Genomic DNA, 17,500 nt, shown 5'->3' on the forward strand with positions numbered 1-17,500 from the left:
CGGCCAGTCGGTCGGCAGTCGAATTAATCGTGGATCCATCCTACTGAAACATTTTGCTACCGTTCACTGTAGATTGAGTGTGAAATGTTACTCTACCCATGGTATATGATTTTTCACAATTACAGCACAGGGAAGTTAACTTTTTCTGACATTGTTAATTGTAGGTTATCAGATGTTACGTTGCAAACTTGGCTGCGCTCGCCCCAGTGGAACCAAAGTGTCCAATTCCCATTATCACTGCTGTCTTTGTGGAGTAATCTGCATGCGGAAGTCTGGTGTTTATGAGCACATGCGGATCAACCATTCTATACAACCCGTGAAGAGAGAGAGCCTTTCTCAGCTTTCACAGCAACAGAGAGAAGCCAAATATGACAACCCTGTGGTGTCTAAACCAGTGATAGTACAAGTCCCTTCAGTCCAATCAGGAGCTGTGGGGTCTGGTACCCAACAGAGTGCTCTCCCCACTCTCCACACGGTCCAAACAGAACCCACGGAATCTGGTACCAACCAACAAGTTGTTTTACCCACTATTCAAACAGGATCTGTGGAGCTCGGGAATCAACAAGTTGTCCTGTCCACAAACCAATCAGAAACTTTGGACTCTGGCTCACAACAGGTCGTTCAACCTCTGGCGCCTTCAAGTCAAGGCGTGGTCACCTCAACTTCCAATCCACAAACAGTCACTGTTCAGTTACCGCAGCAAGGGTATGGCAATGCACAGGGACAGCAACAACTTGTGATAGTCATGCCTCAGCAGATGAATCAGACTCAGGTTCAGTCCCCTGTGCAAGCCCAACAGCCTATTGTCATAGTGATGCCTCAGACGGGTGGGGCCCAGGTGACACAGCCTATTGTGGTCCCAGTACCTCAAGCAACAAGTAACTGATGATTTAAATTTTCCTCTTACTTGTCCAAAGCAAGACTTAAGAAGGCAAGACTTAGCAAGGCTCTTCAAGTGTGACAACATCGATCAGTAAGGTTTCTGGGAAACTGCCCAACTACCCTTCCCTAAGCCAACATAAACACTATGACCCACTAGAGGTTTTGACCGATCAAATATTAATAAAATCACAGAGTGCTGTCTTCTATTCTTTCCGCATTTTGGACAGAAAATCACGATTTCCCAATTTGGTACAACTGTGGCTTAAAGCATCGCTGTAAAGGGCGATCTACCAAATAAAAAAAACAACCTCCTAAACTTTCATCATTTCACAATAACTCCGTAAAATTTTATCGAAATCCCCCCGAAAACAGCCGAGATATAAGCGTTTTAAGAATAGTAGAACAAGCAAAATTTTTCTTTGTGGATTTATTCATAGATAGATGTCCCCGTGGCCTTAAGTTACAGTTGTTTAAAATGCGCGACAAAGAAATGCTCTCTGAAGGTCGCTCTTGGGGAGACTTCTGCTTTACAAATGAGCTTGTTCGTTTCACGTTATCCCTGTAAAATACTCACTTCAAACACAACAGCGTTTAACTTAACTGAAAATGGAAAGATATAACACTCGAAGAAAAGAAAGATATACAGAGCAGTGTTTAGGAGCTAGTAGCAGAAAACTAACGTCGGACATAAAGAAAATGTATTAAAATGTACATTTTTGTGTATGATGGAAGTGAACTTTCCTCTGATAGGCTCTTCAATCAAATAGTAACAAACAAATAGACCTCTTTCATAATGGCGGCCATTTATTTATTCTTTCACATGTATATAAACGAGCCTTTCTGGTCTCGTTTGAACGTAAGAATTCTTTTGTATTTTGCACATGCTGACGAGGTCAGAAAGGCTGATTATCATACATATAAAAGAATGTTAATAAGACGCTATTATGAAAGAGGTCAAAAATCTAAATGAAATAAAATATGGTGAAGAAATCCTGACAGGAAGATGGCCTGTGTAGCAAGCGATTCTGTGCGAGTTTGTTACGAAAGTCAGCGCAACAAGAGCGCAAAAAGGGAAGAAGGGTGAGGGGACGAGAAAAGAAAACGTTCCTTCTTTTGGTTCAGAATCCAACTTTCTCACCAACTCGCACGGAAGCGCTACCTAAACTTTCAGGAGAATATCACTTGGTCATTAGGCTGCCAGTTGCGCTATGCAAGGGTATAATATTTTGCTACGGCCAGATTTTGTTTCCGTTCCAAGTTTATTTGTTTATAAATGACCCCCACCCTACCCACAAAAGTAAAATGATCGTTCCCATCGCAGAAGGACCGGGCTCGCAACCTCTTCTGGGTCATGGCTCAACCATTTTCTCTTCTTTCGACGTATGCGCAGCTCAGAACTTAATTGGGCTTTCAGTGGGCTTTGCCCAGCTTCAGCTCAATAATAACAACATCCGTTTCCTCCATAACAAAAATGCATCAAAAGCTTTGCGTCACTATTTACGTTTTCCAATCATTTCGACCGTCCTTACCGAGCCATCGAAAACGCGCATCTGGGTACATCGTTTTTGTCCTCGGCTAATTCTCAGGTAGTCTCCCACGCAGCCGTCAGTTTTTGCCTCGTTAGGTAACGCAATGCGAGGGAGAAGTCTCCATTGTTTGCTTTTTAATTTCCCGTCTTGCCACTTAATTCTGCGCAAAGCCAGCCCACGTGGCAGGCGTCTCTATTCTGGTACCCAGATCTCTTCAGCTTCATCGACGAGAGATCTGGGTAGGAAGGAAGGGACCCCTCCTTCCTCGCGCGCCTTATTCGCCACTTTCCTCTGCCCTCCAAGCGCCCGTCACAACATAACGCAAAGCCGAATCATGCGCGAGTATCTATGATGTCAGCGCTTTCTCTTCAGTTTTTGAATAGAGTATGAGTTTGAGGGTTAATTGTCCAATTCTCCGACAAATTTGTGCATGGCTCTGCATTGTCTTCACATTACAATACTGTAAAAAAGCATAACAATAAAGCCGAACGAAGCAAAACAAAGAGAAAATTAATAAAGCCATGCATAAATTTGTTAGTTTATTGAACAAGTATGTCATTTTCCTAAGAGATAGCTGTGCGAAATAGGCGAGCGCGCGTGAAAATTGCCACACGCGAAGAGAAGCGAGAAGCAGAGGAGAAGAAAATGAGACTCTTTTTTTGGGGGGGGGGGGAGGTCACTATTCGCAGTCTAATGTTGAATCATTTTACTGTGAACGGAAACTCCCCACCCCCGATAAAAACAAACAATGTGTGGGTTTTCAAACTAAAAAGTTTTGGTGTGGAACACAGATGTATTTGGCGCTGGCGCTTACTATTTTCCGCTGAGAAGAAACCGGTTACCAGTCGTTTCGATACAAGTTAATTCAGTCGAGGTGTAAATAGTTTCACATCCTTGGCTAAAAGAATGAAGAGTGTTCATCCCAAATGTTTTTTTTTTTCACGTACAAACTCTACTCAAAGTGAACCAAATTTATGTGCAATTTGGGTCCGTACCAAAACGTATCACTTACAAAATTATTTTCATTGTTGAAAGTGGAGCACAGGGGGCACAAAACTATAATCTACTATAATCGATTATCAGTTTAATAGTTGGGTTAATCTGATTATTTCTGTTGATTTGATTATGATACAGACACTATGACTAAGACTAACCAACACCTTAAAGTAGACTTTGGAAGTATTTAAGCCAGCACATCTAACAGCTGCAACCTCACAGCCCAACACCTAAACAAGCTAAAAGCCTTGCCTTGTCCCTGTGTGGCATTTTCTCAGGCCTTCTTGGTGAATTTATTTCAGTGACTTGTCTTAGGCAAACTGGAGGGGAACTGTTTCACTATTTCGCTTGGGACCACGTGACCCGAAACTCACTGGCCGTGACTAGACAACTAAAAGCTCACTATGCTAATGGCGACTCTGGCGCAAAACACTTCAAAAGGCTTGGCATCCCCACATGAAAAATCCCATGATCAAGACACTGCAGGCCCCTTCCGCTCTTGTTTATTTAGTGGATAGTGATATATGCACTCTTTGAAGCAGTTTATTTTTTTTAAATCCAAGTTTTAGAACTGAATTATAGCTGCTTCATAATCATACCTAGCTGGTTTTGGAATACTACAGTACCAGCCACTATTTCACCTGGTCCACATACCCGCTTTTCAAGTTAAGCATATAGTGACAAGAACAACATGCAGTGACAAGAACAACATGCACACTTAGCCTACAGTAATTAGAAGCTCAAGTAACAGGTTTTGGTTTGACAGAAAACGTATTTATCTTAGGATCACTGTCACCCCATGTAAGGGAATCCGAAATCTGGGAAATTTTTCTCTTGGAATCTGGAATAAAGGTCAAGTACTCTGAATCCCACTTATAATTGGAATCCGGAATCCAGTTCCACTGATAAAGAATCGAGAATGCAGTATCCATGGCGCAGAATTGAGAATCCAAGACTGTCAGATTTCCTTGCATGGGCTTATCACTGTTTTCAACTTGATAAAATAAAAGACATCATGTGCTTTCATCATTTTATTATGCATCTAGAAAGAAATCCCACAAGCTTCAATATATTAATATGCAATTTTTTCATTTCTGAGAAAAGGAAACAGTTTATTTTCCTAATGTCTCTGTATTTAGCTGTATTTTACTGCCAATGAAATGCGCAAATAATAATAAATTATCATTAGTCACTAAGTTTGGCTTCAATTTTTAGTTTTGTTTCGACATCTGCCTCTCTCGCTCCTCATCCCCCTTCAAAATCACAGTGGAAAAAATTATAAGAAGGCCAGGTTAGGCCCATGCATGTGCTAGTGAAACATTTTTTTTCATTTGATCGTAACAAATAACTGCTGAGACAAAGCACAGATTCTGCAAGATTTTCGTATAACCCCACACATCAATAATAATATGCATATAGCCTTTGTTCAAAGAAAACAAAAGGCAGAACAATACTAAACCTTTGCAAACGGACAGCTAAATTTATTGATAAGCTGAAGCCTCGCAAGTATTCTTTGACAAATCAAATCGGGAATTAAAGAAACAAATCTTCAGTAATTTAGAACATACAAACCACAGGTAGCCCAAGCTCGAAATATGAGCATCGGCGAGCATCGGCATTGTTGTGTAACATTCAAAATATAAGGATTAGTATGGGAAAAAAAACCTATCGTTTCTGTAACCTACGAAAATGAAAGGATTTCAACAAAAAACAGCTTACCTTACTTAAAATGTGTATTACGCCTCTCCTGTGTGGTCCACGGACAGATTTATGGCCGTTTTATGGGATTTTATGCGTTCACATAAAAAACGCAGATTTGTAAAACGGACTTGTAAGAGGTGGACTAGTAAAACGCGGACTTGTAAAACGCGGACTAGTAAAACGCGGACTCGGGATAGGCTCCTGCGGACGTCTTTTTTTTTTTAAATTTTTTCCGCGTTTGTAAATCGGATAAAACTAAACGGTGAACAGACTTTTACAAAAACTAATTTACGTTTAAAAATTCTGTTCATTTATTTTTAGGCTGTTTTATTCCGACGGTTTAGCGAGCGTAACAACCCCTCCGCCTACAGTATACCACTCTGTAGGACGGCTGCAGGTCAGCACGCGTTTACCTTCAGAGGCCAAAAGCTGTGGAATAGGCTCCCAGACTAGTTTCAGTCTATCTAATTGAGATGTATTTAAAGTAAAAATAAAACAGTATTTGTTAAGGGTATTTTTGGAAAACTAAGTTTTAGATATTTGACATTGTAAATTAAGGTGACTCGACCCAGTTTTTTGGGGGGAGTACCCTCCTACTTTGAAGCTCTCTGGTATCCCCACCTTTACTTTTATCGCAAGTCTAACACATAGAATGGATAGCATATAGATCAATCTACAAAATAACATAAAATTTTTGGCGATCAGAGTAAATGTCACGTGGTTATAATGCCACGCCCCCTTGAGGTCTGAGTCGAAAATCTGCTGTTGCCGGCATTTTTTCGTGAAAATCTCTCGGCTACACATAGCGCGCATTAGTGCCTTACGCTGAACAGAGTTTCACCAAAATCGCAAAGACCCAATTCGAGAAATTCAGCGGTTTCCAAATTTAGGTCATAATTTATGCGAAAATGATAAGCAAACTTTACACGGATTATATCTAATAAACTATGAGATTCATCTCTTTATTTTGAGCATCCTTATAACAGATGGGTCCTTGCAAGTCAGCAAAACGCTTTAGGGCCTTGTAAATGCGCGCGATTTCGAGCAAAGCAAACATATAGAAATTATAGTTTTCGCTATTTGTTGACGTTTGTCAGCGTTTAAGCGTCTTTCTCACGAAAAAAGCATTTTCTTAAAAATTCGTAGTTTTTTTTCCTTCAAATTTTTTCAGGGCCACAATTGATTAACTAACTACCTGGACTCTGAATTTCATGGTCATTGAAAAACTGTGACATTATCTTCTATAAGCCCAAACTTGAGTAAACATTGAAGAAATTTAGCGTTTTGGCTGAGTTTGTGCTTTGGGAGTTGTCTATTGTTTCTAGTCTGTCATTATACAGCATTCTTGTTCAGCACGCGTGTAATGACCGCGCTTGGCTGACTTCCGAATGCTCACCGAGATATGATCAGTTTGGTACAGTGAGACAGGCCATGGCAGCCAAGCGTGGTCATTGCACGCGTGCTGAACAAGAATGCTGTATAATGACAGACTAGAAACAATAGACAACTCCCAAAGCACAAACTCAGCCAAAACGCTAAAAATCTTCAATGTTTACTCAAGTTTGGGCTTATAGAAGATAATGTCACAGTTTTTCAATGACCATGAAATTCAGAGTCCGGGTAGTTAGTTAATCAATTGTGGCCCTGAAAAAATTTGAAGGAAAAAAAAACTACGAATTTTTAAGAAAAAACTTTTTTCGTGAGAAGGACTCTTAAACGCTGACAAACGTCAACAAATAGCGAAAACTATAATTTCTATATGTTTGCTTTGCTCGAAATCGCGCTTTTACAAGGCCCTAAAGCGTTTTGCTGACTTGCAAGGACCCATCTGTTATAACGATGCCCAAAATAAAGGGATGAATCTCTTAGTTTATTAGATATAATCCGTGTAAAGTTTGCTTATCATTTTCGCATAAATTATGACCTAAATTTGGAAACCGCTGAATTTCTCGAATTGGGTCTTTGCGATTTTGGTGAAACTCTGTTCAGCGCAAGGCACTAATGCGCACTATGTGTAGCCGAGAGATTTTCACGAAAAAATGCCGGCAACAGCAGATTTTCGACTCAGACCTCAAAGGGGTGTGGCATTATAACCACGTGACATTTACTCCGATCGCCAAAAATTTTATGTTATATTGTAGACTGATCTATATGTTATCCATTCTATGTGTTAGACTTACGATAAAAGTAAAGGTGGGGATACCACAGAGCTTCAAAGTAGGATGGTACCCCCCAAAAAACTGGGTCGAGTCACCTTAAGCTGATAAGCCTTTTCAAAGAAAGTAATAAAGTTATTATTATTATTTTTAAATACGAATTAGTCTAGGAGTTCACCACTCACTCCAGCAGCTGCCAATTTTATTTTGTAATTCATATGGTTTGCAGCCATTTTGCTTTTGCTAGTTCCCGTACACCTCTTCTTCTTAAGTTGTCGGCACCGCAGCTGATTAGTTCAGGAGGTCATGATTGTATACTCTAGATGTGTGTGAAAGCGAATGTATGTCATTTTATGTGTATATAATGAACCAACAAACAGAAGTCTGTTGTTTACGTACATTTCCCTGAGGACAGAGAGTATGCTATGATAGGTCATCAAGATAAAAAGAAAAAAACTGACCCATTTTATCAGTTTGCGAGAGCCTTTAATACTTAAATCGGGAATCCTGAAACCTCGAGTTGGACATCGAGTTGCAGAGTTCGAGTTCGAGTTGGACTTCGAGTTGCAATTTTTTTTTTCCACCAGAAAAAAAAAGAAAAAGAAAATTCTGAGCATCGAGAAAAACGGTTAAAGAATGGTTCATTTCAATAAGGTATATATCGGAATCTTATACGCATTGTGTCGCGATGTATCGTGGAATGCTGAAGGCGGTTGTAAGTGCCAAATCGGTCATTTTCGTGGCTCTTGTTTCACTCCGAAAGTGACACAGTTTCGAATAGACTTTGTGATTGTTTCGTCGAAAACAACGGTATTCGAGAACGGATAAGAAGAGAAGTTATGCTGATGTTGTCTCTGGAAGTGGCAAGTTTATCGTTTTATGTTCCTTTTTTTTTGGCGATTTGGAAATTTTCCACCAGTGCACTTGTGATATTTGACTAACCACGTGTGGTTATACACCTCACCAGGGTCTTCCGATTCTGAGGAAGGATTGATGGTCAGGTGGGTAACTATGTAACCTTCTACACTGATTGTTCATGCCCAGGGTGAAAATAATTTCCATGAAGATCCCTCACAGAGGCGTTTACAGAACGAAGTATATAAATTTTCTGGGAGATTTCCAAACAGAGTTTTGTACTATTGAATTATTTGTTGTCGTGATGTGTTAATTAGATTCCTAGTTTGATTATCTGTTAAATAGACATTAAGGCATCTGCGGTAATTGATAAATGTGTGGGGGTGTGTTCGAGCAACTCGTTCGCTACACGATGAGGTACCAGGAATCTGATTTACATCTTGCCTTTATTCTGCTTAATCTTCTAACTCTTCCACTTTTTCACTAACTTTCTCCTAACAACTTCTCCTACCTTAGGTCAAGTATAGTAGCGGATTTTATAGCCAAAGCTGGACATGTTTTGGTTAGCTGACCGGAAGAGTTTCTATTGTATATCTTATCGACTTATCGCTAACATTGCAACAGCTTTAGGGAATAGATTAGCCTACACACAGCCGCAACTGATAAGTACCAAAGAACGAAGGTCAGTTCTAACACCACAAACAAGATCATCTCTAAAAATAAAACTAACATCTGACAATGCTAAGCGAATAACATTCCTAATATGGCAATAAGTAAATTCGCGAGCTAAGCATAACTTTAAAATAAGACTTCATGCTATTAATACCTTGTAAAATACCTTGTAGTAACCCTATTTTTTGTGAAAACTTGTAGTGCGTTTGATACTCAGACGTCTGTCCACAGCCGCTGTTGGAGCAGGAAATCTCCAGACGGGAGAACTAAAGGTAAATTCCCTCTATTCTGCCTGAGTAGACTCTGAGTAACTAAAGTAGCACTTGGCTCTCTTTTTTGTTTTAATCAAATTATTATGAGTGCATTTTTCGTTTCCGTTAAAAACTTTCACACTACAATTCAAAGTATGTCAATTAAGTAGACAAACGGCAATTTCTCACGCACGTTAGCTTGAGTATGACTTTAGTTACAGTGCAAAAAAAATAAACTATATTAATTAAACCTCCAAAAAATTCGAATCGCCGTCTTCTATGACTCAGTAACTCTTTTCTTGAAACGACAGAGAGCTTTGCTATTTCAGGACGCCACAGAGCAACAGGAACAGGTGCAACAGAATCAGCTTTAAACTAGTAACACAACCCTGCCAACATGTCTTGCACAAACCATTCCAACAGACCACAAACCATCCCAATACAAGCATCAACACAAACACTGACGCAACCACAAATACTAACACCCCCACTTCCTCCACTTCCCAAAAATTAGTCCAGTCCATCTAGGCAATTTCGAGGCCTAACATCAAACTAATTGCAACAGAATTGTTTTCAACGTCATTTAAGTAAGGGTGGCCTATCTAGCAACATACTAAAAATCCGCCAAAGTCCGTTCGCGGGAATATGTCAAAATTAAGCGTTAAACATTTTGAGCTTTTAACACAGGGCACCCACGTTAGTTGAAATTATACGGTTAAACAAAAAATGCACAAATGTGTTTGTTACTTTTATGGAAAAGTGAAAGAAGAAAGGATAACTGCTACCTAGTGTTCGCTGATAAAAACGAAGTGTTTCTTTTTTCAAAAGGGATAAATATTAAACACGGTTGACTTTTGCACAGGAAGCGCATTTTCCACTCAAGGAACCCCAAAACAACAGAAGGCTTTCAGAGTAATAGAATGAACTGTTGGCTGTAAGACTACAACAAAATTTAGTCGTAAGGCTTTAAATCCGTTACTTAATCATTAGCTTTTAAAAGATATCTTTTTTTATCAGATTTCTGTTAGCCGCAAGGGTATTAAAGAAAAATATATATCAGAGCTGGATTTTTGAATAACTTTACAGCCAAAATAGAGCTCTCCCCTCAAACAGTTTTTTTTCTTTCAATAACTATCTCCAAAGAGGTCAACATAGAAACTAAGAGTGCAGCCATTGTTCTTCTTTCTTCTCCTCGTTTCTTTCTCCTCGCTCTTTCTATTTTTCCTTTCCTTTTTCTTTTCTAGGAGGATTTTTGGGCTCATTTTCCTTTCGCCTTTTGCTCTCTTTCTCAGTGAAAAGAATGCAATTTTCGTTCGGTACGTTTTCAAAAATCCAGCAAGATAATGCTTTGGCTTTTACGGTTACCTACACATTAATAATAATAATAATAATAATAACTTTAATAGTAACATCCTCGTGAGGTTTTTCAGAAACTATTTACAAACTATTTACAATTTATAAAAGCAAAAATGACAATAAAAACTCGAAATCACAATTTATGATGGTATTCTACTAAATTCTAGAGCTTATGAAGGAAATGTCTGCCTCAATAGTGTGTCTTTCAGGGCGCGCTTGAACGATGCCAATGAGGCACGTTGCCTAACTTCATTATGCAAGTTATTCCAAGTGTAGACCCCTCTGTAATTTTTGTTAACGTACCAACATCCTCAAGTTTCACTTTTTCGAAGCTTTTCATTTTCTTCTTCTTAAAAGTGAATTGGAGAGGAGGGGAGGATAGTTTTACTAATTCTTTACGACGCACAACAATGCAGAGTTTTTGAACAGGTTAAGCTCCACTGCCTATGAATTTGATGAGAGGGAATTGCCTTTTCATTAAAGGAAAAGCGTTGTTACCTTCGCAAAGGTTAACGGAACATTCCTCACATAAGAACTTTGGTTCTAGCAAACGTTTGTTTCAAGAAAACGAAATAGTGTAATAGGGAAGCTGGTTTTTAAGGGAAAGATTAACTCTGGGTAGCCAAAACAATGCGTATAAAATTATCTTGTAAGAGTCTCTGGAGTAATGGAAATTCCGCACGCAGAGCATAATTCACGCAATTCAGTCAGAAGGTTAACTTGCAGTAAGTTGACGTGGTACACAACGCTCATCCGAAGAGAAATATGGGTTCCGCAAAAAGAGGTGACACATCAGAAGCTAAGTCAGGCAAGCCCATTAATGTCGTACATATGTCCAGCACTTTCGCGCCTTCATTGACCACTGCAATTATTTTCAGATGTTTATATTAGGATCCCATGATTGTTATAGAAAAAAAGAGGTCTTCATTTGCCAATGGACGAAAAAAGAAAAAAAACTGGTCAAGGTTTAGGGTTGCCAGTTCTCACAAAAGAAATGCAAGGAGGGAATATAAATGCCCTTAGACCACAGAGCAATTAACCTTATTCATCTTACCAAGAAATGAAGAGCTGCCGCAGAAAATACAAATTAAACACACAGATACACTAAACTAAATCTGAGCCTCGCTACAAGTAGAAGATAAAAAAAAGAACAATCACACTGCTTTGCATTTTTTGGTTTTCTGGATTTCCTTTAGAACAGATTCGGCCAAGTGTAATGAAAAGCGCAGAGCGTTATGATCTAGCAAAAACCAAATAGACAGAGTCCTTAGCAGAATATTTATTCACTCACATTGTAAAGTAAGGAGTCATAATCCTAAAGGAGGTTGCGCATGTCGTGAGAAAAAAAAAAAAAAAATCCCTGATTTCGATCACACATATTGTGTCCAAGGCTTGAACGTAACTACCTCACATTTTTTAAATAGTACGGTGCGTGCCAACACGTTCATAACGTATTTTTATAGTCATAAAAACCAGTGAGTGATCGCTAATCCCAAGATGAATGACACCAGAGTCAACAATTTTTTCGGGAGAATTAGTTATACAAAGGTCAATCAATGTGCGTGATGTTGATGTAATCCTGGTTGGTTTAGAAATCATCTGGCTCAATCCGTAAAAATATCAAATTTATTATATACATACTGAGAAATACTCACCAAAAAGCTATGTCGTAAATTTTCGTACGCAAATTAGTTCTAGCCAATCAGAGGAGGAACGATGGTTTTCACACATGAAAAAAATGATACGTCCAATCAGAATCGCGAACGATGTTTTTTCACGTGTGAGAAAAATAATACGTCCAATCAGAAGCCCCAGAGGTGTGTGAGTTTCGCGCCAAAATTCCCGCCTTTTATGCAGCTTGCAGCGCCGCTTCGCACACATTCAACGAGAAAAGTCTTACTCAAAGAGTTTTCCTCGCTAAAAGAGTGAAAAACATTTCGGAAATAGAGTGGAATAGTTTCGTTTGTTTCACTGTCAATAAATAAAACGGTAGAGAGCCGGCGAAACAACAGCGGAAAGGGAAAAACAGAATGAGACGTAAGCTTTTGCTATGTTTTTGTCGGAGCTACTTTGCCTTTCATTTAAGTTTAAGCTTATATTGAAACCGACCATTTTACTTAAATTCACTCATTTTCAATTGTGCATTGAGAACAAGCAGTTAAGATTACTTATAGTTCTTGTATTACCTCATATCCTTACCGTCATTTATGTTTTTAACAAACGTTTTTACTAAAAAGCTGATACTTCGTTTTCGTTGTCATTTTGCGGTAAGTGTGTAGCGGCAAATTTTAACATTTTTGAAAGATTTAAAATAAAAAGGCCGCCAAAATGATGAATGTCTCAGTATGTTTATAATAAACACAATACCACATGGAAAGTACTCGTTGTTTTTGTATCAGAAATCTTACTCGTTCGCTGCGCTCACTCGTTCGATTTCTGATACGTCAACAACTCGTGCGTAAATACCGTACGCCAGCACTTTCCATGAAGTATTCTCTATTTGTTTCGTAAATAAATACAAACACCTCCACCGCATCTCCCATTCACCGGACGATATGTTCCCGTGAAAGAAATGAAAGTGATAAATGTATGTGAAATAAATCATATAAGGACTGCAGAAATGAAATCAAATGAAGAATGATCCTCGCAGTTGTAAACGCAATTTATGCGTTTTACTCTATCGCGTCGTGCTCTTTTTAAATTATTTATTTGTTTTGCCATGTCTTCAAATTTTGATTTTGTGCTAATCTTGTGACGTCATTTTCCCGCCAAAAAACGTTGAAATCGAAAACACCAAAACATACGATTTTTTTGTAAAAGTTCTACCATCCTGCAAAGTTTGAGTTCAAACGAATAGAAAATGCAAAAATAGTTCCTATGCACTTTTATACGTCCTATATGCCCACCCAACACTCACGGTGAGCTGAAGTAGAATTTTATGTTAGCTGCACCAGGCCCGAGCAGTAATACCAAAGCTTAACCGCGTATTTTCACTGCTTGGAATACCCATGGTCTTGGGTAGTGACAGTAGGCCTCCACTCGACGAACAGACCTTCCTGAACTTCAGCAAGTACCTGGGCTTCAAGCAGATGCACAAGACAGCCAAAAACCCGCTGGCCAATCCTGAAGCAGAAGAGTTGAGCATGCAATTAAGAAGCTCTACCACATATGCCAAATAACAGGGCAAGTCTTTCAGCAAGAGGTACCCCAATTTCTATTCGGTTATTGAGTGACTCGACATAGGACCACCAAGATGGCCCTGGCTGAACTGATGTTCCCTGGACGCAAGTTCCGCATGAGGTTGCCTGCTGGGGCTGGGATTTTGTGGAACTGGTCCATCACGACCTAGAGAAGAAAATTCAAATGAAGGCGCAGGCTGAAGGAAAGAAGGGCGAGAAAACATCAGACATGCAGGTCAGGAATGCAGTACTTCTAAAACAATAACCCAGCACCAAAACCACAGCACCTTTTCACAGAGAGTCCCTAAGGGTCCGAAAGGGAACACAAGTGGTTGCCAAGAGGAGAGATGGCCGATCAATGGCACATTTTAAGAAGGGAGACTACCTGACTTCTGAGGAAAGAGGCAGCTCGAAGCCCAGGCCAGATACCAGTCAACAAGAACCGCCTAACCCCGATGCAGACCGTCACTGAGCTACCACGGATGGAGGTACAGTTACCGGAGTTTGACTACTCGAACACTCTGTTCAGAAGGAACTCGTTCAAAGAGCGCCCATGCCAGCAGAGCCACCTCACCCCTGCTTCAGGAAACCAGGGGACGGACCAGGGGACGCAGCTTTAGACCTCGAGGGAGCGCGGGCGAAAATCTCAGGAACAAATATCTGGAGCATGTGTTACCTGACAAAATCTAGTCAATGATTAGTTGTTATTCTGAGGGAACTTTAGTTGTGTTATTAGTTGATGTCTTGTAGGCAATTAGTCAGCCATATGTCAACTAGGCATTTACTCCATTGAGGGGGGAGGGGATGTTTATCGTAGGCAGCTCATGCGGGCTACTATCACTATGCTATGAACACTGGGACGATTTAAGGCTAAGGTACCTATATCACAAAAGCTTGGCGGACAAAAACTAAGCTGTTGATTCATTAAATTTGTCCCGCACCGAGAGTTTTCGATTACAGTCTTTCGAACAGTCTATCGACAGACTCTTAACATTGCAAAAAGGGTTCGCCTTTTTGGAATAAGCTTTAAATACAGTCGTAACGTTTATTATTTGTGGCTTAAAGCTAGCGTGCATTTAGCGATGAATACACAACGCGCACCGGGAAGTTTGTGCAGACTGTAAGATAACTTACAGAGATTTATAGGGGGAATTGTTAAATAAGTTCCGTATACCAGTATATTCAATATATACCAGCTTAATGACTTCAAAATTCAAGAATCAAAGGCAAAAATAAGACTTGTTCAGTCAAACTTTATGGTACTCCATGCGCTACGATGCATATTCTACGCGCTAGAAAGAAAAGAAGGAAAAAAAGTTGCTCAAGCAAACGCTAAGGTCACGTTTCACACTATAACGAGCTCATGAGTTGCGTCTGACCTGTAAACACTTTATTTCAAACTAATGACTTTCCGTATCCAGTGGGAAGGCTTGCATAAGAACATGGATCTTTTCCCTTAATAAGGCCTTGTAAGAACATTTTTCTTTCTCGGAGAGTTTGCAGTGTCACGCCATTCAAAATAGATCAAAATAAAAATCAAAACCATTCGACAGATAAAGTCCAGAATCTGGGAAATGAAAGGAGGTAAATATACAAACACCATCGCCAAGATTTGGGTCGAAGGAATAATTCGTATTCAAGATATCCGAGGAAATGTTTTACCCAAATTTAAAGCGCTTTGTATGGGGACGCCATGCTGGAGCTCATCCGGATGAGCTCCAACATGGCGGACGGCAACCAACAGAAACATCTGTTACCGAGTTTTGCTATAAAAGCGTAAATTTACTCCTAGAGGAACTCATAAACATTAAAGTAACACTTTTTCTAATACTTGAACTGTTTAGATAGAAAAACTCCTCGAAAAAAGTCACTTTTTTAACCTGAATGACAGCTTTCTCGGCCGTCATGTAAATGCTGCGTCACGCAAAAGCTTAGAAATTCAAGCGCACACTATTACAAAACCAAGGACCCTTTTGAAGCGAAAATTTGTTTGAAAATTAGTTTTCAGCTGCCCTAATACACCATGAAAGAAAAATCTCAATAGGATCGATAGTTTAGTAGTTTGAATTTTAGTGACGTCATGTGAAAACCAACAGCTCGATGGAAATAAGACCGACGTTTTGAGAACTTGAATGACATGAAACATGAGCCACGGAAATTTGGTCTGCGAAAATTATTATTATTTTTAATTTATGCAAAGTTATTGCCATACACGATTAGCGACGCTGAATCACAGACCCCCCTTCTCCGATTTTTACTGAGAGGAGGCGGGGGGGCGGGGGTCTGTACACAGGATAGGTCTTTACAAAATGCGCATGGCATGCTTGCGGACCATTTGTAACTGACCTCTTCAACGGAGGGCCTTATGGTAGGATTTCTTTTCAAACTTAAAGTGGTATAAAAGTTAAAAAAAGATATAACATTAAAACTATCATTTTTCTCAGCAGCAATCCAAGTGGACTGTGGAAGGATCATATAAATCGATACTGAAAGGATGTCTGGAAACAGTACTGTCAGTGTTAAACCTCAGTTTGCCTCCATCGTCGCCTCAGCGACTTTTAACACGCTCATTTTACTACTAACACTGGTAGGAAACAGCCTTGTGTGTTTCAGTGTGTATTATTTTCCTCGACTTCGAAAGCCGACTAACTACCTGATTGTTTCACTGGCCGTCAGCGATCTGCTAGTGGGTGCTTTTTCGCTTCCGTTCAGGATCGCACAGACTGTCAATGGCGAAAGGTTTCCTGAAAGCCTGGGTCATGCTGGCTGTCGTTTTTGGATATGGATCGATGTGCTCTGCTGTGGCGCTTCCATTTTTAACCTTGTTAGCATCAGCATCGAGCGTTTGATGGCGGTGAAATGCCCACTCAGACATCGTACAGAAATGAAGTCTAAGCGAGCCTTTTTGATGATTCTTCTTGTATGGATCTCCGCACTCCTGGTTGCCTCCCTTGTCTTTGTGAACTGGAGCGGAAGGGAAATAGTCGTCATAGCGCCGCAGTGCAGCGTTGCAAGCAGGGCTTACGTCACCATCGTGGCGTTCGCGGGCTTTTTTGTTCCCCTCGCTATTTTGCTTTGCAACTACGCCTGCATACTCGAGACCGCCATTGGCCGCGCACGGCAGGTGCAGAAGGATAAAGATGCTAATGCTGTCAGCTTCACTTCTAAGCGAGGCACAAACAAAGCTGATACCACTGAAACTCCTGCCACGCGCTCGAAGGACATTTCGATAGGTATTAACCGATGCGTTGATCCCTTAGCTGACAATCACAGGCCCACAAAATCGACAAGGTTGCAGTCCATGATACAGCTTAAAGCAACCAAGACAATTGCCATTGTATTAGGGGTCTTCATCTTTTCATGGTTTCCGTTTTTTGTCATATCTCTCACACTCAATTACTGCCGAGACTGCTTCTCGCCAACCCGTGTTCCAACACAGCTTAGAACGGCCATAGTCGTGACTTTCGTCTACGTCTTGCTCGTGAGCAATTCAGCAGTTAACCCCATTATTTACACATGCTTCAACGAAACATTTCGCTCTGCATTTGTGCAAATTTTTAAAAAAATAACGCGGAAATCTGATGCAGTTTAGATCTTGGCCGAATCAAATTGATTTGCGCTGGAATGCATCACTTAGTAGTAAGTCTAGTAGGATATAGATATATAAAACTCACTTATTCAATCAAAGCTCGTAAACAAAGATAAATTAGTAGTCGTTTACTGAACTGTTACAATTAGACTCCGGGTCCATTGTTGCTTTAAAAGGAGTGACAAACACAAGTCCACGAGCACTTTATGCCTAGTATTGCATGATCACATTATTCTAGCGTTTTGACTAAGTTTGAATGCACATTTTACCCTTGCCGTGAAAGAACGTCAACAATAAACTGTCTGATGCAATGTTATAACAGAAGATTAAAACA

The 17,500-nt window shown here is 40.0% G+C and overlaps 2 protein-coding genes across 2 annotated transcripts in view; both read left to right on the top strand.

Moving 5' to 3' along the window:
- Positions 1-1,099, top strand: part of LOC140931288 (uncharacterized) — an 18,155-nt gene extending 17,056 nt beyond the window's left edge. Inside the window, exon 12 of the mRNA XM_073381069.1 lies at positions 165-1,099. Coding sequence (XP_073237170.1) covers positions 165-886 — 722 coding nt within the window. The 3' untranslated portion in view covers positions 887-1,099. The remainder of the gene's footprint in view (positions 1-164) is intronic.
- A 14,928-nt stretch (positions 1,100-16,027) lies between these two features.
- Positions 16,028-17,500, top strand: part of LOC140929837 (probable G-protein coupled receptor No18) — a 1,710-nt gene continuing 237 nt past the window's right edge. The window contains exon 1 of the mRNA XM_073379533.1: positions 16,028-17,500. This exon is cut by the window's right edge and continues 237 nt beyond it. Within this exon, the coding sequence (XP_073235634.1) occupies positions 16,072-17,169 (1,098 nt within the window). The 5' untranslated portion in view covers positions 16,028-16,071 and the 3' untranslated portion in view covers positions 17,170-17,500.

This window comes from Porites lutea, chromosome 3 (genome assembly GCF_958299795.1).
Source record: "Porites lutea chromosome 3, jaPorLute2.1, whole genome shotgun sequence".
Classification (NCBI taxonomy): Eukaryota; Metazoa; Cnidaria; class Anthozoa; order Scleractinia; family Poritidae; genus Porites; species Porites lutea.